This window comes from Juglans microcarpa x Juglans regia, chromosome 5D (assembly GCF_004785595.1).
Source record: "Juglans microcarpa x Juglans regia isolate MS1-56 chromosome 5D, Jm3101_v1.0, whole genome shotgun sequence".
Lineage (NCBI taxonomy): Eukaryota > Viridiplantae > Streptophyta > Magnoliopsida > Fagales > Juglandaceae > Juglans > Juglans microcarpa x Juglans regia.
Window position 1 is genome coordinate 2,781,792 of NC_054602.1, and position 23,555 is coordinate 2,805,346.

Genomic DNA, 23,555 nt, shown 5'->3' on the forward strand with positions numbered 1-23,555 from the left:
TAAAAAAAAATTGGTGTACTGGTAGACCGGATTGAACTGGTGGATTTGGTCCGATAACGAGTTTAGTTCGGTGTGGTACCGGTTTTATTTTTCTTAAAACTGGTCAAAATCGGTTTGATTCCAGTTTTTCTTTTTCTAAAATCGGATCGGACCGAACCGGTCCGGTTCATATATATATATTATAATTTTTATATATAATATATAATTATATATTATATATATAATAGTTTTGTATCATGTGATAAATTAATAATTAATATAATATTAAATTTTAAAATCTTATATCACTATAGTCTATTGTATTAATAATTATACTAATACTATATTACTATAATATATCACAATAGTTCATAATATAATATATCACTACAGTATATAATACAATTATAATATATATTATAATATACTACAATAGATTATCACTATAGTATTATATACTATTATATATATTATATAATATAGTATGTAGTATATTAAAATTGAAAAATCAGACCGAATCGGTAAAATTAAAAGTATCAGTTTAGAAGATAACCGGTACATAATCGATTCTTGAAAATATAAAATCGATACATATTTATTCGATCTTAAATTTTATCTAAAATCAGACCAAATCAGACCTATTACCCCCTAATACTAACAAAATCCAAATTAATCAACATTTGTGCGTATTAAATCTCTACGAGTGATAGCCGCTATCGTACGCAACGCGTTACACAACATCCTGTTGAAGGAGCTTGAAATGAATGATTTGCCAAAGAAAAATTATATGCATAAGTTACTATTTATTATTTTACACTTCACATTTTATAAAAAATATTTTCACATTTTATGAAAAAAATTATAAGTATGGACTGTAAAAATGAATAGTGACTGGTATAAAAATTTTATATATCAGTCATTATTCATTATCGTACATCTCATACTCTATGAAAAATACTCAAAATCTTATAAAAAAAAATTATAAATATAAAGAGTTAAAATAAACAGTGATTAATACATTAAATTCCTCTATGCCAAAACAAACTTACCCGCATATCCCAGCAATCTAATTTGGTGCTCTAAACGACAGGTTTGGTACCTTTGGTTCTTAACTTTCTAATGTTGGGAGGGAGGGGCGCAGACTTTGACATCAGAGCCGATGTAGAACTAGAAAAAAGTGCTCCACATCACAACCTTATTTCAGACCAATTAGAGCACTAGTATTGAACTCATCAAATAAGTCTAATCTTTAAAATTTAATGATTTTAATTTTAAAATCCTGTCATTGAATTCACCATATACTCAAATGTCAAGCTTTTAACTACAGTATCTTTTCTTTTATCTTTAAATTTGAAGACTCACTATTCACACTTTATAACCATTATTTTATTTACTTAAATTTTTATTTTTTAATTTTGAGCCACAATATATTTAAGTTGAGAAATAATAATTTAAGCATCAAATTAAATTATTAATTAGCATATAGTTAGTGTAATTATAAAATATGAAAAAAATAAATTAAAAATATTATTATTAACAAAATAATATTATATTATTATTTTGATGAATTCAATTGCTAATCTAATGTGGGGTTATGGATATAGAAATTTTAGATTTATGAAAAATATATACTTTTCATCAAGTTTTAAAGATAAAAATGATGAATTCAATACTAATACTCCTAGCTCATCTCTCTTTTCTCCCAACTGATATAACACAAATTATTTTTATTGCGATTAAAATTATCTTATCGCGATTTAAAAGTTAGTCACAGAATACTCCATGAATTACATATTGTTTGAAAATAATAAGTTATTGCTATTTATAATAATTTTAATAAGTTTTAATTATATTATTAATTAGTTATTTTAAATTATAGGTCTAGATGTCACTTAAACCTCTCTCTTAAAACGTTACTCTTCTTTTAAGGTGAGGGGCCATCGTCTCTTCGAAATTTCGAATGGCCAAATATTTACCTATGAGTTCAACGAGATGAAAAATAAAAAAATGTCAATTGTGTATCGCACGTTTACGAAACACGAAGAATTTTAAATATTAATTGTGGAAATCTGAGATTAAGGAAGTTGATTAACTCCTTGGAGATTAGGCTTCGTTTGGTAAGTTAATTAATCTCAATTCATTATTATAATTTTTTCAAATCTCAATATAAAATATAATAAACAATTGAACTTTTTCAAATTTTAAAATAATAATAATATTAAAAAATAATATTCTAACAATATTTTATTATCTCAACTTAACTCAACTAAATTCAGTTTAACATTCAAATGCGTCCGGTTTGGATTCACAACTCATCTCAACTCATCTCATTACTATTCACTACTATTCATCAATTTTAACTCAACCTATCTCACTATTATTCATAATTCATCTTAATTCATCTTCGAATCCAAACGAGACTATTTTATAATTCTTTTTAACTCATTTCATCTGATCTAATTATTATAAATTTTTAAAATTTTCATATAAAATAAAATAAAAAATTTAATTTTTTTATATTTTAAAAATAAAATATTATTAAAAAATATATTTTAATAATATTTTCTTTAAGTTTTAATTTTTATTCGGCTCATACATTTTCGTGCGGAACTCGATCTTAAAAGAACTATCCGTGATAGTTCCCGTCCCTCGTTGCTTCATAAATAAAAATGAAAAATGAAAAATGAAAAATAATAATAAAGAAGTAGAGAGGAATTTATTAAGAAAGGCGACGCCGAGACACGCCAGCAGGTCATCAAGTCCCCAAAAACATGTCACATCCTTGCTTTCACATATATGATATATATATATTATTTAAAGTTTCCGAATTCCGAGGTGGTAAACGTGGACTTCAAATTTACTTTTTTTTTTTTTTTTTTTTTTTTTTTTTTTTTTTTTTTTTAAGGTCATGTGACACTCAAGTTGTCATTTATTTGCATACAGTAATTACAATGAAAAATAATAATTTTATAATATTTTATATAATAATATTTTGAAAGAAGAGATATTTTTATAAAATATTTATAAAAATAACATTATTTTATAAAAAATAAGAATAAATGTATTGAATATTAGAGGGCCTTTATGACTTTTCAATCTTTTTAGGGTGGTAGGTTAGCCCCAGGCAGGCCTTTGGTCATGCTTACTTAATCCTGGTTATGTCATCAACCAGATCTACCCTCTTTCTGCAAATTTTATATAATGATTATTGACAGTTTTTATTTTACCTTTCTCTTAAATATGACAATTTTCAAGCTTAAAATGATCCCAGGAAATTAAAATAAGTAGGTACTACTCTACAGGTTTGTTTATCGATGGAGGAGGAGGCTCCTCCCCAGCCAGCCCCTGAGGCCTGATGGATGCGAGACCCCTTTCTTTTCTTTGGGTTGCTCTATCTGTCTCAAGAAGTGATGGAAAGACAATTATTCTATGATTATTTTAATTTAATGTTTGGACGATTATGATGAATTTAACTTGAAAAATAAATAATATTTTATTCCAATAATTGTACAAAAATTATTTAATAATTATCTCCATAAATTTTTGACTTGACACTTGGAACCTCCTCCTCTCATGTACAAAAGAGGGTTCCAAAAGAGTTGTTGGGCTCAAAGAGCTCAATTCTCGTTTTTTATTTTTTCTTTTTCTATAAAGAAAATTTGAAGGTCTTTTTTTATTTAAACATCTTCAAATCAACAGAATATGGTGGTGATAAGAATAAGAATAACATGTTTATTTATTTTGATTAATTGAATTCATATATGCGTGGCGTTGATTGAGTTTGATTATAATATGTCCATTTATGATTAATTAAAGAAATAGCATCATGCTTTCCGAATCAGATACTTTAGTTTGTATTTGGTCCAAAACAGTTCGTATCTATAAATTATGTGTTTAAGGAAAAATTAAAAACATTTTTAGTTTTATAAAAACACTAAATAATAATTGAAAATAATTATCAAAAAATATATATATATTTAAAAATAATAATTATGGGGAATTTGGACACAAATTATTAGTTTTTTTTTTTAACTCAGAAGTTCAACTGCTAAATTTTTAAAATCAAGTAACTAGTAACTACTTTGTTAGATGTGTAGCTTTGCAAGTTCCGTTTTTCATTAGATAGAAAAATTATATTCTCTTTATATTATACATTATACTATTTTTTTTAATTTTTTATTTATTAAGATTCTGTTTAGATGTTGAGTTGAGCTGAATTCAATTTTTTTATAAATCGTAGTGAGTTGAGATGGTGAAATGAGTTTTATGTGATTCACCTAAAATGAGTTTAAATATATATGGATATTAAGATGAATTTAGATATATTTATGGGTGTTTAATAATTTGAGTTGAGTTTTTGAGTTGAGATGAATTTAATAATTTGAGAATTAAGTATTTGGATGTTAGACTCAACTTAAAATTAAACTGAATTGAATTGAATTTAATTGAGTCTAACAAATACCTAAATAAAAAAATATTTTTTTAATTTAACAAGAATAAAAAAAAAAAAATATATATATATATATATATATATATATATAACGTAGGATTGAGTAGAAATACACTGAAATAATAGGCAACATCAGAGACCAGCTTCTTTATATTCTCTTAAAAAAAAATGTTACTTTTGGAAAAAAATGTGCTGACACTTTTACCCCGATGCCATTATACAAAAGTAGCCATATGGAACACACAGTCAACAAGCAGCCGGTGGCTTTATTAGACATTTCCAGTCAAATGTAATCCCAATGGCAGTGATGTGCCCCTAATAAGCCCAGGCATGCTGCACAGAGAGAGAGCAGAGGGAAAAAGATCTCTAAAAACGACAGCTCGAGCGATTGTTTATAGAGCATAGCGAGCTTCGGCTCGTAAAAGCTCCTCATCAAACCCAAAGTACACACCCCTTATTAGTTTATTTGCTCTCTCTCTCTCTCTCTCTCTCTGGTGCTCTTTCCTCTATACCATTTGAGTTCTGACGGTCCCTCAGTGTACCATACGATACAACTCAATTCACCTCTGCTGGCATGGCCCAGTGTCAGGTCACTGCTTTGCTTTTCTAACCTCCCCCCTTCCCACTCTTCTTCACTCTCTTGCTTCACCTCTGATTCTTTGAACAAATCGTATCTCTCTCTCTCTCTGTTCCCTCAACCGCAGCGACACGCCTATAATAGTTTGAAACAGTGTTTTTTTTACGCTCGAAGTTGCAATGGATGGGCTTTAGAGGGTGCGAATGGAAATGGGTTCGAGCTCTCTGGCCGACTCGGGAGGCTCGTCCTCTGCTTCTCCACCCATCTCGTCCTCCGAATCCCTCAACGGCTTGAAATTCGGGCAGAAAATCTATTTTGAGGATGCAGGTCCTGGGGCTCCGACCAAACAGAGTGGTGCGACCGGGTCCTCGTCTTCCGGGTCTACCCCGCCGAAGAAGGTGAGGGGTGGTGGTGTGCTGCAGGGGGTTCAGCCACCTCGGTGTCAAGTCGAAGGGTGTAAGGCAGATCTGAGCGACGCTAAGGCTTACTATTCCAGGCACAAAGTCTGTGGCATGCATTCGAAGTCACCTAAGGTCATTGTTGCCGGCCTCGAGCAGAGGTTTTGTCAGCAGTGCAGCAGGTTTAGTCACTTTTCTTTTTCATTGCAACACTTCAGAAAAAAAAAAAATTTCGAAGCATTGGCAATACTTAAATTTGATTCCAGATTTTTATTCGTTATTCTGGTTATGATCTTTTGTGGATTTCACTTCCTGTTGCTTGTGGCTCTGGAATTTGTTTGGTTGTTTATTATTTGGTCTGGTGTTGTGTTTCTGCATGTATAGATGGCTATTTGGAGCTGTGCTTTGATTTTAAGTAACATTGTTGGTAGGTTTTGCGCCATTTTCCTCTGGATTTTTGTTTGTTCTACAAGTTTTCAGTGAGATAGAATTTTGGGTTTTTTTTGGGTTAATTGTCTATCCGTTTAAAGTGTGTTTCATTAGTTTGGGAGTTGATTCTCTTGTATACGACTGGCATTGCCTTGTTTTCTACTAAGAAAATTATTATAAAGAAAAAAAAAAATTGGGGGTTGATGTGGGCAGGCATTGTTGTTTCGTGACTGGACAGTTATGGTGGTTGTTCAGTTTTGATTTTGGAGAGTTTGCTTATTATGAGGCACCACAAAATGTAAAAATATTATATATATATATATATATATATAGTGTTCCTCATGTATACTTCCTGTGTACCTGGGCTTTGCCTATTTCTATGAATATAACTTCCTGATCACCTATAAAAAAATATGTGTGTGTATATCGACGGATGATCATTTCCATCCCAATTTCGAGAATATGTCGTCTTCTGAGCATATCACTATCAAATACTTAGGTGCAATCAAACTGCGTTCAACAGACAACTGTAGCTTGCTATATATTTCGTTGGAATGCGTAAATCTGTAAATTGATGTGCAAGTTGAAAAATCTAAACTAAGTTCTTTATTTAGAGCATTGTAATGTAGGATCATGAGCAACCCATATCAATCAGACTACTGTCGGGAAGTCATGAGAAGCTGAATGTTCTTGACTTTCTCTTCTTTGTTTGCTGTAGTTGGTAATTTAGAAATCTGTGGTGACTTGAAATGGAATAGAGATTGATCTGTGAGCGTCATCAAAGGAAGTTAATTAGTCATGTGAAGCTGAATGTTCTTGAGTTTCTCTTCTTTGTTTGCTGTAGTTGGTAATTTAGAAATCGGAGCTGAGTTGAAATGGAATAGAGATTGATCTGTGAGCATCATCAAAGGAAGTTAATTAGTCATGTGAATCTGCTAATCTTTTAAATAACTTTCTTCTGAATGCATTCCAGCTTCTCCTCTTCATGCATCGGATGACTTAATTCTATTTCTTTCTTTCTTTTCTTGTATGGTAGTTAAAGCAAGACCTAGGGTTAACTTTACATGCTTGAAAGAGCCAGGTAGGCTAGCGGTTCTTTCAAGTGCGTGCATGTACCTAGTTAAATTTTTGCTCACCCATTGTAGTTGGTGGCATTGTGTGGGGTGCACGACTGGAGGTTAGTGAATCACAGACCTGTTTACACCCCCACCCCCTAAAAGAAACAACTAAGGAATCTTTCAAATTCTTGTATGATGAATATATGTTGCCTATAGGATGCCCTGACGAGTCCAGGGAAACGAAGTGGATACAACTGAGTAATATGGCATGATATGATAGTCTCTCTTGAGGTTCAGTTCAAGCTTTTATTCCCCTTTTTTGGGGGTACCTCATCAATTGAAATTTCTGACCTCACCCAATTGTACCTGGGATGTCTTTCGCATACCGAGATTGGGCTCCTTGTGCACTTTGATGTTTGAGAGCTTGTCTCTGCATAGTCATGTGCATTGAACAGATATCATGTGAGGTTACTCAACTTTTACAGTTGCTTCTCAGGGGCAATGAAGAGCATGCCACATCATAGGGGCAAGCAATTAGCCAACCTAACCTTATTAATATTGTAATGGTTCTATTTTATATTTTTATGCCTCATTTTCTTGTATCAAATTTCTACTACTAAAGGTTTGCTTTTTTTACCAAATAATAGACAGGAATGCATCATATATCCAAACTAATAGCTACTGTATTAGTCTCTACCCAGATTTCATCAGCTTCCTGAATTTGACCAAGGAAAGAGAAGTTGTCGTAGGCGCCTTGCTGGGCATAATGAACGAAGGAGAAAGCCCCCACCTGGATCATCATTGTCCTTGCGCTATGGCCGACTTTCCTCATCTATCTTTGGTTAGACGTTATAAGTAGAATATAATTTTCAAACTCCGACTTTGCTATTTAACTGCGGACAAATATGTGGTTTTCATTTACGAGCTTAAAAACTTAAGGTTAATTGTTTGATTCTTGAAATGACAGGCAACAGCGGTAGAGGAGGTTTTCTGATGGACTTCACTGCATATCCAAGGCTTACTGGGAGGGATGCATGGCTAACTACTAGATCGTCTGAGCAGGTACCTGGAAATCAAACTACCACTTTGCCAGGGAAGTCTCTTCCACATCCATGGCAAAGAGACACTGAAAACCCTCCATCTGACCTTTATCTGCAAGGTTCAGCAAGGGAGGTCTGTTATCCTGGTCCTGGAATTGGTCCAGGAGAATGCTTCAGAGGAGTCTCTGACTCAAGCTGTGCTCTCTCTCTTCTGTCAAATCAAACATGGGTCTCCAGAAGCCAAGCATCAGGTCTTGGAGTGAAGGACTTGAATGCCGAAAGGGCACCTATGGCTCAACCAACAGCTCCTCACGGTACAGTTGTCAATCAGTTTTCAAGCAGCTCATGGGGTTTGAAGGGCAATGAGGCTGGTGGCAGTTCACATGAGATGCCCCCTGATACAGGTTTAAACCATATTTCTCAGCCTCTCAATGGTCAGTTTGCTGGTGAGCTTGAGCCCTCTCAACAGAGGAGGCAATACATGGAAATCGCGCACTCCAGGGCTTATGACTCCTCCCCTCAGCATTTGCACTGGTCACTTTGAGTGCCCGATTTGTGCTCTGGTTCGTATGGACAACTTATCCACGAAATACTTTTGAATGTTTGGCAGGTGATCGTGTCTTTTTGTTGGGATAAACCCTATGTTACTCTTGGTCTGTGGTGTTTAAAATTGCTAAAACCGAGAAGCAAGGTGTTCAGTTTTCACTACCTTGTTCGCATCTTGCTACTTCACTTTTGGAATCATCTGATAATGTTTGGTGTTGTATGAGTGGCTTAAAATGGTGGAGTTCATTGTGATATGGTCTGGTGCCTTGAGCACCAGCTGCTTTCTGGCCCGTGGCAGCAAGAATCCCATGCCTTTGCGCAGCAGCAACACACGAACTCTTTTTTCAAGTGCCATGAAACCCTTTGTACTAGTCCAGCACCTCTCCACCGAGGATAAATCCTTCATCGATAGGATGTGATAGATACATGTATTCTGAATAACGATGCCCAACAACTGGAGATTGGAGTGAGAATAGGCGAACTGAAGGCGAGATTGGTGCTATGGATTTTGTTTCAAACGGCAAATTCTTACACGCCCAATCGAAATATCTTTTTGTGAAGTCAATGGTTCCATTGGCAAATTTTGGTAGATAAGAAAACACGTTAATCTTCTATGTTAAGTTAACGTGACGTTCCACTACTCAGAAGATGGTTCCTGAAAATGATTGCGCGTATACTTTTCAAAATCAAGAAGATGATAACTGCTAATAATTGGCAGCTATAAAACTATAAGCTCACCATAATACATGAACATAACTTGTAACGAATGCTGAAGAATTTACTTTTTGGAACAAGTGTTTTGGGACTTAAAACGCCTATATTGGTTTCATTTGAAAGCTACATGAAATAGACAGTTATATTAGAAACCTGTTTGACATCTCGTTCAATTGGGAATGCAGAAGAGCTCAAATCCAGACCAGCATTTGAAGTAAGTCCGGTGGCCTATTTGCACAACTTATTCACCGCTGTAGGTGAGGTATATTAACCGGCAGAAAAATTTTCAGACTGATGGACCCTGGAATCTCTATGAACAACATTATAGTGATGTGAGACAGTGTCCCGTAGATCAGTGCATTCCAATATGCAGTAGAGAACCGGGGGAATATCATTTGTTATCGGCAAGGACTTCAATCATCTGGGATAGCAAAAGTAGACCAACATGAATTTATTAATTTCCTCAATATATAGATCAAGTTCTTCCACCTTTCTATACAATATCGTCATATTAGTTAGTGCTTGAGATCCTAAATACATGCACAACTGATCCATTGAGAGAATTCAGCACATTCTTCAACTTTTTTACCTATGGTTCTCTATCCTTTAAATGATAGAATGGTGGAAGAATTTTCAACGGTATGCCAGATCTAATCCTTGATGACAACCTTGGATAAAATCCCCCTTGAAAATCTTGTTTCCACTGCAGATCTCATCCTTGATGACAACCATGGATAACATTGCATCTTGGAAACCTTGTTTCCACTGATCTCATCGTGGCGTAGGGGAAGTGAGCTAGGAACTCCTAGTTCAGTGGTCGTCTTCATCAGTTCCAGGGCAGTTGGCCAACAGAGACTCCATTGATTCGTACTGGAAAAGTTTTTTTGGAGAAAGGGGGGGGGGGGGGGGGGGGGGGGGGGGGGGGGGTGTTAGAATTTGGAGTTTAACATCATGAACTGGCAACCCAAACAATCTTCAGCATGGCCTTTCAAGTACTACATAATTAAAGTCAACTTACCCGACATCCACAGAAAAGGCAGTACTGATGTTCATCTCTCAGTTTCATCAATATATCCAGCAAGTCCTGCATGTAGTGTACTGTGATCATCACCCACTAGAGATTTACTAAGGTAAACAAGTAATGAACTTAGAAACAAGTTATAACTGATGAAGAGAGATAAAAAATGAAAATCTTGGCCATATTAAGATGGTAGATAGCAAAACAATGTTCTTTTTTGTTGATGCAATTTTCATACCCAAACATTGTGAATGAGGTGATGCCAAGTAAGTTTCCAGTCAAATCCTAATTGTCACCTAAATCAGTCCATGGAAGAAAAGCCACCGTTTCCAAACCACAATTCATGTTAATAACCAAGCCCACTGATAAAGAATGCAAGTAATAATTCATCAAGCCAAAAAAAAAAAAAAATTGTCAACATTTGGATCCATGACAATCACTAAGACACTCCAATCTTCCACAATACAAGTCAGAATAACTATAAAAACATGATTTCAATTCCAATTATATCGTGCCAACCACTGCATTACATTCCAACACTAGAACCAAGTTACTCTATAAGCTAAAAAAGAAATGCTCCACTAGTAACCAGTTTCCATGTACCAAAATACAAAACTAGCTTAAGCAAAAATTTCAAAGTTAAAAAAAAAAAAAATTTGAAAACAACAAACCTCTTCCGTTATCTCCTCCTCTTCGTCTTCCTCGTGTTCACCCTCCTCCTCATCCTCATTCTTCTTAGGCTCCACAACTTCCTTATTCTCCAATTGATCAAGAGCAGCCTTTGCTTTTTTGAAATTAACTATGACTTTTCGAGTCCTCCACTGTAACTTCTGCCTACATCCAAACTCCACCATCAAAACCTCTTCCTTTCTCCTTTTCTTCTCAGTCACAATCTCCTCATTTTTTCTCTTTTCTTTGTGGGGGTCCTCTAGGCCAATCCCAGCTCGTGATCGCCGAATCTCAAACCCCACTGGTTCAGCCCTGCCTGACTTTTCCTTACCTAGTGCTGAACCAGGAGTGTAGCCCATTTGCTTCAGAAGCTTGAATCCGATGTTGGATTGTGGGATTGGGGCCTCCACATTTGCTAAGGTCCGCTCATCCTCTTCTTGTTGCTTTTTTTCTCTTTCGAGTCTACGCCGTTCTTGCCAGTTTAGGGTTTTGGATTGCTTCTTGGAGGATTGAACAGGTTGGGTTCTATTGATGGAGATCTGAAAAAAACAAAGGGAAATAGTAATTCTCTATAGTGTAAAATATGGGAAGAGAATGTTAGGAACGATAAGAGAAAAAGAGTAAAGCAAAAACGGAATCAATCACACACGACATAGGATTTACGTGGTTCAGTAATGTGCCTATGTCCACAGAGCTGCAGAGAACAGTGCATATATATAGTAAGAGTAGCGCTACATGTACTTACACTTTTACTTACAATACTCATTTTGTTAGTTTTCTTTTAAAATTCAAATTTTGAATTTCAAATTTCATGATTTTTAGCATATCAATAAATGACATACGGAGAAGTAAGTTTTTTGCAAGTTTTTCTCACGTATATTTAGCATTTTCCTCTATGAGTAAGCCCTAATTTGCAGCCATACAAGGGTTTAATACAATATATAGTAAACCATAATTAGCGGTTTGGGTCGGATTAAGAGCAAAACGGGTAAAAACAAAATATATTAGCCCAAGCCTCCTTGAAAATCCACCAAAGAAAAAACGCAACAAATCCTTGTCGGGTTGGGTCATCAAACTTGGCCGCACACAAACAAAACCAGGCTCCACACAAAAAAACCCAACAGAGAATAAAGAAAAAATAGAGTTGGAACCTCATATCTCCTCTACATTGAATTGCAAAAGAATAATTCAAGTCAGTGACGATGAACCTTTGTTTTCATGAAACCAAGACACAAAGAAGATTTAACTTTGATCATCAATCGTAGAGGGACCCCTTTACCATTCTGTATAAATAGGCTATTCTATTGGTTGTTGACAAACTGAAGAAACCAACTTTAGATTTCGTTCGTTGTCATTTTATCAAACTGAAGATCCGGCTAATAGAAGTCAAATTGTTGTGCAAAGCTCAATCCAACAGAAATATTCCATCTACACGCTACAAAACGATCATTCAGATCCCTGAACTAAGATTAACGATTAATTAGATATGAAGTAACCTAGCAGTTAGTTTGGTTCTTGAGAAAGTGTAGGACAGAAGAAACTCAACTTTCAATTCTTCCTCCTCGTCAATGGCATTAGCCCATAATTTCGAAAACCCATACTTGCTAAATCTACCGCCAAAATATTACAACATCAACATTTAGTTTACCCTTCTTACCATCTCCCATTTTTCTTGGCACAGAACGGAGGGTGTATATCCTATAGTATAAGCTTCCCTCAATTTATCTTTAAAAAAAAAAAAAAAAAAAAGTTTCTCTCGAGGTAAATTTAAATCCAAATCAACAAGCTCAAAAATCTCACCGGAACCAGACAAAATTAAAAAGAAAAAAGTCATCTTTTCCACATTATGATTGCTTTACGGTTTCTAATTTTACTAGAGGGATGAACTGATAAGGTTTTGTCGTTGAGTAATATGTGTAATATTGGGCAGCCATGCGCTATTTCGACACAATAGGAATGAAAAAAGTAAGTAAAAATTATAAGTTAGGCGTAATTAAAAGTACTAAAACCGTACCCTATTTCATCATTTCTTGTTCTATAGTATTTTCTTTTTCTCTTGGGAAACCAAAGATGGCATAAAACCGACCTTTTTGGATAAAGGGTTCACAGAGCTGGAGTTTTCTAGAGGGAGGAAGCGAGAGAGGTCCCCCAAATAATCTTCTTCTTCCGTTTCCGCTTCCGCTGCTGCTCCATTGGTTGTTCCGTTGTGGGTTGATTCAGCCATGTTTGAGTTTGAAGCTCGACGAGAGAGAGGAGGTGAAAATCAACGGAAACGGAGTTCGGCTTTGGGGGAGAAAACCAGATGGCCCGATACTGGGCTTTATGAAGTTGTAGCGGCCCAAGGAGACATACTTTATAGATAATCGTCACTCGTTGGCTTTCTTAGGTTGCGCTTGGATGTTGAAGTGAGTTGAGTTGAATTGAGTTGAGATAATAAAATATTATTAAAATATTATTTTTTAATATTATTATTATTTTGAGATTTGAAAAAGTTGAATTATTTATTATATTTTATGTTAGAATTTGAAAAAATTATAATGATGAATTGAGATGAGTTAAAGATCTAAACGAAGCCTTAGATGAGCCTCGACTAGTGATCGGGAAGAGCCCAATCTGCTTTTATAAATGAGCAATGGTCGTCAAACACGTAACTAGGGTGCATGATCTAAATAATGGATTCGGGAGCATGGGATTCCCACAGTAATCATAACGAGTAACGAAATTTGCTGAGGTGGATGCCAGGTCATCAAATAGAAAAAAGCTTCCAGCCGGATGGATTTGAAACCCATTTTAACACCAGCCACTAACATCGTGACACTTAAGCATTTCTAACACAATTCTCTTACACCCGGCAACACCAAACCGACTCCATATTTTCTTTTTTTAACATGACAGAGATTTCTTTGAGGGCAGATGGAGAGAGGGAGAGAAACAAATAGGGAGTCGGTTTGGTGCTGCCGGGTGCAGGAGAATTGTGTTAGAAATGCCTACATGTCACGATGTTAGTAGCTGGTGTGAAAATGGGTTTCGAACTCATCCGGCTGCTTCTCAGAAAGATATCACCGTCACCAACCCCATCGCGACGATTCTGGCTTCGCTTATTTTTGAAGACCGATAAAGGGGGATTTGGTGATGAGCGGTGATCAGATTGTATTTAAAACCCCTGCTTGGTGAGAAAATGAAGAATAATTAATTAAACATAAAGATCGTTATCCTTATAATTTTTGCTAGGAAAATATCGCCCCGGGTGAGATGTTTTTTTGTCATCTGTTTGAAGCACAATCACAAGTTTACACTTTCTGTGCACACAATCACATCGAAGCACCCACTCAAAAATTCTAGGGATCTTAATTCCACATCCATAGTGAAAGAAAGGGTATAAAAATGAATGATTTTTTTTTTTGGGGGGGAGAGAGAGAGAGAGAGAGAAGCAGCAAAATTATTCAGCATCAAAATATCTCAGTTTTTAATATTGAAACGATCAAAGGAGTGCCAATTCTGCTATCCACTTCCTTACTGAAGGTTTCATTGTTGCCAAAAGCTAAACATCCTAGTATTCAAGCCCCAAGGCCACTAGTCAAAAGGGTGTTGATCTCACCAATTATATTAACAGGCCTTCCTTCGAACATGGAGGAAAGTGCACCCTCGCACAGCTTCTTCAACTCTCTGGTTTTTGAAAGAGCCGCTTCCTGAAATGAAAACACCTTTACTCAATATTTTGGATTGCTAGATCAATTACCAGTAGTAACAAGGGGATGATAGAGGATTTGTTCCCCAATAATTGACATGCATGTATTTGAATATATTTTTCTTCAAAATGAACCAAAGCCAGAACTGATGCAATTGTAGAACGGCAGCTATTCTTAGAGTAATCAAAAAGGAATTGATGCATGAGAGTGACACAAACGCCAATTAGCTTGACTCAATTTAAAAACTTTCAAATACATATCAGAACTCTAGTTTATTAGTAAAAGCCACACTGTTACCTTGAGCATTACACTATTCCTTGGACAAAATCCTCCCTTCAAGATCATTATATCTTCATGTTATATATTTCAAAACAAAATGTGTGGGTTCTTGATATGCTACCCCTGGCTTATGACTAATCTAGGCAAGATCATGAATCGCACCAAATACAAGATTTTTCTTCAATTTTATTTACAATCAGAAAAGGAGTAAATAGTTTAGGAAATGCAAAAGAACTTTTTTTCCTGAATACAAGGCATAAAAAAAGCTTGTGCATATATACCGATTCAGGGTAAAGCAAGCTACTAAAACCAAGCATTATTCACCGAATCAAATGAGAACTCACTTGCTTTGGCCAAGAAGAGGCTAATGAATTGTGCAGTTCCATGCGTTTGGTAGCCAAGTCTATCAATCCCTCTTTTAACTTGACTTCGTGATGCTTCTTTTCCTCTAATGTAGTTACTAGTCTGTCTAAAAATCTGAAATTCAAGCTAATATCAGAGTTAATTAGCATCCAAAGTTTTTTAACATTCTAGAATGAAAGAAATGACTACTTATAGTACGATCCCAATACACCGGTATGGCAAAAAGAGGAATAAAACTATTCAAGAAACTGCTACAGTCAATCCAAATCAGGATAGTAACTTTTTCTTTGCTGAATAAATCAGGATGGTAACTGATGAAATAGATAGCCAACAAAAGCAAGCAAAAAGTAAGTCTTTATAAAAAGACGAACAAGAATTGGGGTGGGGGAAGGTACTGACAGGATGTGTTAAGACATCAAATTTTAATCCAATGATAGACCAAAAATTAACAGTATAACGCACCCATCACATCCCATAAGATAGTTCATTTAAGTACATTCTCCAGTACTTTTTCAGTTTCACGCTAGTTTTTACACTTGTAAGTACATACCATAGATAACTAATAGTCAAACACACTTTCATATGAACAGAATAAATTCAAAGTAAAAGCTCAATCAACTTAAACCATTGCTTCTGCTTTTACTATTGTGCAAACCAAGTGTGAAAAAAGTTCAGTTGTGCAAGGGACAGAGAAGATTAAAATGTCTACTGACACCTTTTAGAGTTGACGATCATGATCAAGTCCCTTGTTTTCCTATTAGTCAGCAAGGAAATGGCTGAGGAAAGATCTAATAGCATTGCCTCAATGGCATCAGGACTGTACTGCTGCAGCACAAATGGAGCAACTGCCTGGACTTGATGTTGAAAGGACAAAGTCTCTTCATTCTTTAACTCTGCCAATCTCTGATTTAGAAATGCTTTGATCTGAAAACATTAAATCAATATATAACATCTCCCGTTGAGCTATAATTGTTTTGCTCAAATTACAGCACCACCAAACTAATAAGTTCAATTAAAGCTGGATCACCATTTTCCTATAGAAGTAAGAAACTCTAAAATTTTGGAAAAACAAAAAAGAGATATTGGATTCACATGAGCCAGTAATTTATAAAAATAGGACAACCAGCAGATACCTCATACAGATCATCGAGAATCTTGTTCCTGTACTCTGTCCCTAAAAGCTTGCTCCTCTCTTCCTTCATTTGTGGTGTTTGAGACGAAAATGTTGAAACAGATGTCTGGTTGTCCAGGCCTACATTTGGCAAGCTGACGTCATCAATCACATCAACTTGAGGGGTCTCAACACTAACATCCCAAGATATCTCTGACACGGTAATGTCTGGGTGTAGACCACCTTCCTTCTTATCTAATAAGGTTTGATCAGATTCCACACCTTCATTTGGTGAAGAGTTCTGCGAAATATCACTGGCATTAATAATCTCGTAAGGACCCAAACCATTGCCATTATCATCTGTTTCTTCCATGGTACCAATATCCCAATCAATCTGAGAACTGTCAACTGAAATATCCCAGTCAATATTATCTGCAGCGACATCCACATTCCCTCTCACAAGGTCTGATCTTGATTGAGTATCAACAGAGGTAACAATCTCAGAGCCCACATATACATGCAAAGACGGGGGATGTTCACGTATGTCCCTCAAGTTAGGTAACACAATTGACAATGATTTCTGCAAACAAATTTACAATCCCAATTAATTTAAAGGCAATCCATCTAGAAATCAACATGATGCAGATAAAACCCAACTATTGCCTCACATCCTTTTCTGTGTGAGCATCTCTCACAAAGTTTGAGTAGTACTCCATAGCCTGTGATGTAGAATCACTATTTATAGCTTCCAAAATCCTGCTGAATGTGCTTGGAAGCGATTTTGCCGTCTCTAAAAGTTCTAATCTCACATCTTTTCCCTGAAAGATTTACAATTGTGAATTTTACTAGTAGTTGCAAGCAGGAACATACACCGAACCAAGTTTCAAAATATCAGTGAAGTGGCCCACTATAATAACCTGCAATCCAAGCTCTTGACAAGCCTCGACGTACTTAGCTGCTGATAGAGCTGAACTTCTTTTTATATCGGCTTCCTTGCGCTCCAGCTCCGATAGTTGTTGCTGAATCTTTTGCACCTGTTTTTTCTGATATGGTCTTCATATTTGAAAAGTGATCAACAACACAAACCACAATGGAAAAAACAAACCTCTTACAAATATTTTTTAACAACCAAGAGGACTACTGCAAATGCACAAACTTACATTTCATAGTTTACATTTTGAACCATTATTTGAGCAGCCTCCCCAAGGTAGATATGATCCTTCTCAAAAGAACGCACAATTGCCTCCCAAGAACCCTGCCCAATTCAATGATGCATGTGACTAACTTATAAATCGTTTAAAACACACATATACAGTTACACACACGCGCACAGAGAGAGAGAGAGAGAGAGAGATGTCTTACAGCAGCACCTGATAGCCGACCAAATATATTCCGGCTTTCTGGAGTTGACTTTAATAGAATATCATATAGTTTTTTGGACTCCAAGTAACCAATCCCTGAAAGCAGCATGCTACTCATCATAAAACCATGAAAAATGGTAAGAATGACCAACTTGGAACACTAGCACCTGACTCCTTACACTTCTAATTGAAACTTAAAAAAAATAACAAAAAAAAAAGCCACATGTAAACTATATCAAACTTGAACTCTGAACCTTTACATTGCAGGTATATATCAGGCAACGGTTGTAGGACTAATGTTCAATATTTCCTGAAGATCCAAGTAATAATAGCAACGGTACCAAAGTAAATGTATTGACCAGAGAGCGCTATGTTCATATGGGGAAAAAATTAACGAGCACATATAATTTACTCAAAGAAACAAAAACAATATATAATTGGAAAAATATGAACTATAAGTATTTGGACCACACCATAAGATGATGGACTGGTGCTTAGATTGTTATCTAGAATCTTGTTCTTATCGTTTTGAGTCTGCCGCACAAATCCAGTGTAGTCAACACAATTGGCAAGGAATATTTCTTTTACTACATATTGAACTAATTGCATCAAACAGAGGCTACTGGAGTCCGATATATTTCTCATAGAACGTCTTATTATGAGTTAAAAACAAATATTTGTATAGCCTTTAGGGTCAGCTGAGGCGACCCTAACACAAAACAATACTTTATTCATATCCAGTTCCATAAACCAAAACAAAATAAACATTGAAAACTGCTTCTTCAATTTCGATGTACCAAAAAAATTACAATTATTCCCACAATTCCATTACCAAAATCGCACATAAAGTTCAGTGATTAACAACCTAATAAAAAAAAAAAAAAAAAAACCTAATTTGGCAGTTGCAACTTGAAATACAAAAGGAAATAAAAATAGAAAAGCGAACCTTCGGGGTCTAGGGTTTGGATATAGGGATCGATATCCTTAGGAAGGCCCGAGAACTCCTTGGAAATCCGAGCCCTTATGGCCGCCAAGCGTTTTCGCCAATCAGCCGGAATTCGCTTCCGATCGACCAACCATTCTTCAAATAATAATGAAACTTATCAAATTTGAATCGAATATAACATCCAAACAACCAAAAAGAAAAGAGTGGCCCCAAAGAAAGGAATTGGAGGGATAGTTTAGTGTGGGTGGGAGTGCATGCTAGGTCGTTACCTCCGAGACGAGAAAATGTGATGTCGATGGGTAGGTTCCGAATGTCATCGGGAGTCTGCATTTTCCGGGAAATCGTTTTCCACAGGAATTGATAGAATTACTTTCAAGAGAGAGAGCCGAGACGGGTTTTTTTTTCGTTGATCGCCACTGCCTATAGTCACTAGTGAGGGTAATATGGTCAATTTATGGGGTTTTGTGAGGGTAAGACCGTCAAGTGAGGAACTATGGTGATGCGGTGCGAGGCTGCGAACTGCAAAGGAGTAGCAGCTGAGCTCTGAGAGCATTTCTTTAAAATTTGCGAAGCAAATCCGCATTTCTGTCAAATATTAAGAACGGTACGCTGCTGTTTTTTTTTTTTACACGCATTCGATCGTATCGCCGGTAACAGGTCTAGGGTTTGAATTAACCGATCCTTTGTTTGCTTGTTTCCAATGACTGGCGATTGGGTCTAAATTTAGATTTCTTTGTATCTCTTCCGACTAACGAAATCTACTGCTTAGTTTTGTTCCAGCGATTTCGTTTACCTTAATGCAATTCATTTGATTAGGATTTTGTTTCAAGTATTTCGCTGTTTTTTGCGTCAATTTTTTTTTCGTTGCTTTCTCGTAGAAAAGCTTGCTCATAAATACGTCCAATGTATTGGCTATGCCTTTAATTATGAATAAAACTTCTTGATTACCTATAAAAAAAATAGAAAATTTCTTGCGAAATTACAATAACATCTTTTCGTATGCATCTTAGATTCTTATTTCCAATTTCCGCTAGTCGAACGCCAGAGAGTAGATAGCCCATTTCCGCATATCATTCTCGTTCTCCTTTGCTTTGGTGCTAGTTGTTGTAAATATTATTTTCTCAAACGTTGAATTTTTTCCACATTAAGATTTTGTTGACACAAAGAGGTGAAATTCAGTTGCTTTGAGATATTAATCTGTCAAGCCGCTAAAGAAGCGTCTGATCAAATGCCCTCGGGCCTCAACCTAAAGTAAAACAGGGGCTACAACAAGATTATTTTCTGAAACAGAAAATATTTGTCTTTCAGAAAAGTGGATGATAAAACTTTTGCTCAAATGGATGCAAACCAGATATTCTAGTTTGGCCTGTTTAGTCTTAGAGTGTATTTTTTTTTTTTTTTTTATGGGAAATAGGCTTCATTCATTCATGAAAGCGAAGTTACAACTGTGACCTATATAAGGAAAATTCCAAATTACAAGCCAACTACTCACGGTTGGGGCTCCACCAGTACACAAATTCCTTTGTGACTGATATGTTCTTAACTTTTATAATTCTCTACAGACAGACCGTCTGAGAGACCACACTCTGCCTAAAGCAGAGATTTCAAACCCCACATCCAAATAGGAAAGGGCTTTCACTCTATGGACAAAATGTCCAAAAGACTATTTCTTTTCTATTTTTCCTAAACAAAAGAAAATAACAACAAACATAAAGATAGATGTGAAAATAACGGATTATACCTGTAGATCCAAATTTTCAGCTTGAAGGAAAGCAAAGTACAAGAAACAAAGAGATTGTGGTGGCGTGTGAGGAACACACACCACGTTAAGAGTGTGGTGGCCAGTCGAGTCTGAAGAAACCGAGGTCCGTGGTGTCAAGTCGCGCGTGGCGGCAGTAGAAGCTTCCTGGTGCGGTGGCGTATGGATCTCACGTGCTGCTATGACCTGCGTGTGTGGCTCACGCGCCGCTCGTTTTGACGAAAGCCTTTGGCCATCCGAAGGATCGGCAGCCTGGGAATCCTGCAGAGGGCCCGTGGTGGATGCTAGGCTTTGGAAAATAGCATATCGACGATTTGTCATACTTCGGACGAAAAAAACAACAACAAAAACTGGAAAATAAAGGGCTACACAGTCTCTGGTCTAAACCAGATGGGAGGAGGGAGGGAGGAGCCGAAGCTCCACCCCCCCCGGGTTGGGTTTTTATTGGGGGCGAGTCTTTGGAGAGAAAAAAATAAAAATAAAAAAGGGTTATGCCGGCGTTTGCGCATTAGTTGCCGCTGGAAGTCTCTCTGGAATCGTTTTCAGTCTTAAGAGTGTAAATATTGTATCTGAGGAATTAAATGTTGTATAAGCTCTGATTGTTGTATTTCTTTGAAAAATTGGTCAGAATTCAGTTAGTTGGAAGAGAATCATGGATCTGGACCCTGCAGAAGTAGGTATTTGGAGGAGGAGGATACTCCCCTGATGAAGACAATTAAGGGTGCAACAGCTGGTTTTGTTTCTGGAACTATTTTTGGGACCATTGCTGCCACATGGTATGATGTGCCTCGGGTCGAGCGAAATGTTGCTCTTCCAGGTCTAATAAGGACCCTGAAGATGATGGGTAACTATGGGATGACATTTGCTGCGATTGGGGGAGTTTACATTGGAGTTGAGCAGCTCTTGCAGAATAAAAGGATGAAGAGAGACTTTGTCAATGGAGCTGTTGGTGGTTTTGTTGCTGGGGCAACTGTTCTAGGTTTCAAAGGCAGGCAAGTATTTCTATTGCTAGTATTTTTCCCTCCATTTTTAGCTTTCGTCCGTAGCTGTAGAGAGTGTTAACATGTGATAATTGGTTTGGTTTGGTGATGGCTGACGTTAGTTTGAAAAGGTGATTGTACTTCCAAACCAAAAAAAAATAGCGACTGCATTTTGCAAAATCTACATTTATCAGTCCCTGTATTTCAGTCATCTAGTGCTGTGCTGTGCTTGGGTTTGTAGTGTGGGTACAGGAATGTGGGATGCTTTTATGCTGCTTAGTGACGTCTATCTAAACTCTTAAACCATTTTTATCTAGCTAGATCGTTTAGATACGTGATAACTATAATATTCATATGAGTGAATTCAAAGTACTCCTTTATCGTGTCAAACTGAAAGAAAACCGTACCTTCTTTCAGCCTTCAATTCAAAGTTATGCTTCTCATTAGGGGTGCTCGTTTGAGCTTAACATATCCTATGCAGGGCCAGATTCGAGCTTGATTTGACACTGGCCCCAATATGCTTGTTATCTTCATTGAGCTTTTTTGTCAATTTTACTGGTTGATGTGCTATTCATTCAGCTTATAGAGTGTGGAGATGAGGTCCCCATCCTGGGTGATTGGATCAGGATTTTTAGTTCTTAAATTATGTTACTGTGTTGGCAAAAAGATTGTTGTCATCGACAAGCATTATTGTCGGTTAACATGCTCTGCCCATTTTACAGGAAGGAGCATTAAAACAGCCATTTCTGCTGGAACAGCATTGGCAGTCACTTCTGCTGTTATTGATGCAGGAGGTCAGACCACAAGAATTGACACTGGAAAGGAGTACTACCCTTACACCACCAAGAAAAGATCCACTCTCGATTGATAAAGTTTCATTCCTGCTTTTGTAAAGAAGCCAGTGGCATCATACTGGGTAAATTCATCACTGTTTTCTCCACCGGTCATATGTCTGTTCAGAGAGATGTAATCGTACTCCCGGAAATCTCTCTGTGCTTTTTTAAAATCTCAAGGTTTTATAGCTTGAGACGGAATTGGGAGTGCAAGAAATTCGACAGGATTGAACATCTTGATCTAAGTTTTATTTGGTTTCATCTTGTGCACTTTGAGACCAACAAAAGAATAAGAATAATGATAGATACACAGCTCTATTGCATGCATGATTTTATCTTGATAAAGGTGCCATTGCATGATCGATCCAAGCACAAGAATAAGAATAATGATAGATACCCAGCTACGATATTAGAACAAAAAAAAAAAAAAAAGAATCATCCTGATCGCGATGACAATCCCATCCTGAAGTACGATCGATCCAAGCACAAGTAACTGTTTATTTAGCAAAATCAAATAACCCGTCACAAGGCAGAAATATTTAAGCCCTTACCAACAATTTGGCATGAATATTTGTTTGTGTATATATATATATATATATATATATATAAAAGTATTTGTATTACTTATGGGTACATACAAAGATGTTAAGCATCATATACTACAAATATTTGAATACAGATTACAGATAGTAAAAAGTTTCAGAACCCATCGGCTTTATCCAAGCAGCAGAAGGAAAGTGAATAAGATCAAAAAGAGTTCTCTTCACTGAAAACTACAGACGAGAAAGATTTGAGTTAACGGGAAAGTGCGGAACCAGAATCGGTGCTCGAGTTTCTGTTTCAATGAAATTCTGTCTGAGAGGCTGATTCACTGCACCATGGCCTACCCAATCGATTGACACGAGGGAAGGGCGATAAAAGCAGCAACAGATGGATGATAAGAATCCCATCCTCTCTTTCTATCTTTGATCACTCCCTCTCTGGTATTGATGCAAAAATCTGTAACCACTTTCGTATAGAGCCTAATACAGAGTTTGTGGCGATCGAACAACTCTCGCGTTCTCTGATATTCTTTTTCAGTCAATGTTTTTTGGTAAAATTGTTGATGACTGGTAGCTTTTGCATCTTTTTCAGGTTGTTTTTTCTTTAATTATATTTTCAACTGTACGTTTACCCAGCCTGCGTTTTCCCACCGTCAAGTTGAGTTGGGTACTCTTCTATCGTCTATTTACTATTCATTTACTATTTATTCACAAATAAATTATATAAAAATAATCTTATAAATTGATGTGATCTGTTAGATCTATTTTATAATAAAAATAATTTTATAATCTGACGAATTACATTAAATTATAT

General features: G+C 36.2%; 4 protein-coding genes across 7 annotated transcripts; 2 read left to right on the plus strand and 2 right to left on the minus strand.

The window, feature by feature from the left end:
- Positions 1-4,818: 4,818 nt before the first annotated feature.
- LOC121264934 (squamosa promoter-binding-like protein 9) lies at positions 4,819-8,697 on the plus strand. The gene is made up of 3 exons (XM_041168317.1): positions 4,819-5,586; positions 7,593-7,732; positions 7,859-8,697. Exons 1-3 carry the CDS (start codon positions 5,210-5,212, stop codon positions 8,473-8,475), a joined length of 1,134 nt encoding a protein of 377 aa, XP_041024251.1. The 5' UTR covers positions 4,819-5,209; the 3' UTR covers positions 8,476-8,697.
- Positions 8,698-9,242: 545 nt separating this feature from the next.
- Positions 9,243-13,216, minus strand: LOC121264935 (G patch domain-containing protein 11). Of its 2 annotated transcripts, XR_005940579.1 has the most exons (5): positions 12,965-13,216; positions 10,881-11,417; positions 10,210-10,275; positions 9,781-10,061; positions 9,243-9,612 (listed from the first exon to the last, which is right to left on the minus strand). XR_005940579.1 is itself a non-coding variant. In XM_041168318.1 (4 exons), the coding sequence occupies exons 1-4, from the start codon at positions 13,100-13,102 to the stop codon at positions 10,002-10,004; spliced, it is 801 nt and encodes a 266-aa protein (XP_041024252.1). In that variant the 5' UTR covers positions 13,103-13,216; the 3' UTR covers positions 9,628-10,001. The 2 variants fall into 2 exon arrangements, 1 of the variants encoding a protein (XP_041024252.1); XM_041168318.1 differs by lacking the exon at positions 9,243-9,612 and having other exon boundaries at positions 9,628-10,061.
- A 790-nt stretch (positions 13,217-14,006) lies between these two features.
- On the minus strand, positions 14,007-19,209 carry LOC121264931 (CDK5RAP3-like protein). Of its 3 annotated transcripts, XM_041168310.1 has the most exons (11): positions 18,897-19,209; positions 18,628-18,762; positions 17,683-17,777; positions 17,481-17,575; positions 17,238-17,373; positions 16,989-17,138; positions 16,343-16,900; positions 15,925-16,133; positions 15,191-15,323; positions 14,477-14,567; positions 14,007-14,041 (listed from the first exon to the last, which is right to left on the minus strand). In XM_041168310.1, the coding sequence occupies exons 1-11, from the start codon at positions 18,955-18,957 to the stop codon at positions 14,022-14,024; spliced, it is 1,683 nt and encodes a 560-aa protein (XP_041024244.1). In that variant the 5' UTR covers positions 18,958-19,209; the 3' UTR covers positions 14,007-14,021. The 3 variants fall into 3 exon arrangements, with proteins under 3 accessions (XP_041024244.1, XP_041024243.1, XP_041024245.1); XM_041168309.1 differs by lacking the exon at positions 14,007-14,041 and having other exon boundaries at positions 14,318-14,567; XM_041168311.1 differs by lacking the exons at positions 14,007-14,041; positions 18,897-19,209 and having other exon boundaries at positions 14,318-14,567; positions 17,683-17,791; positions 18,628-18,764.
- On the plus strand, positions 19,071-22,526 carry LOC121264756 (outer envelope pore protein 16-3, chloroplastic/mitochondrial-like). Its single transcript, XM_041168058.1, has 3 exons — positions 19,071-19,097; positions 21,026-21,374; positions 22,089-22,526. Exons 1-3 carry the CDS (start codon positions 19,071-19,073, stop codon positions 22,232-22,234), a joined length of 522 nt encoding a protein of 173 aa, XP_041023992.1. The 3' UTR covers positions 22,235-22,526.
- The last annotated feature ends 1,029 nt before the right edge of the window (positions 22,527-23,555 follow it).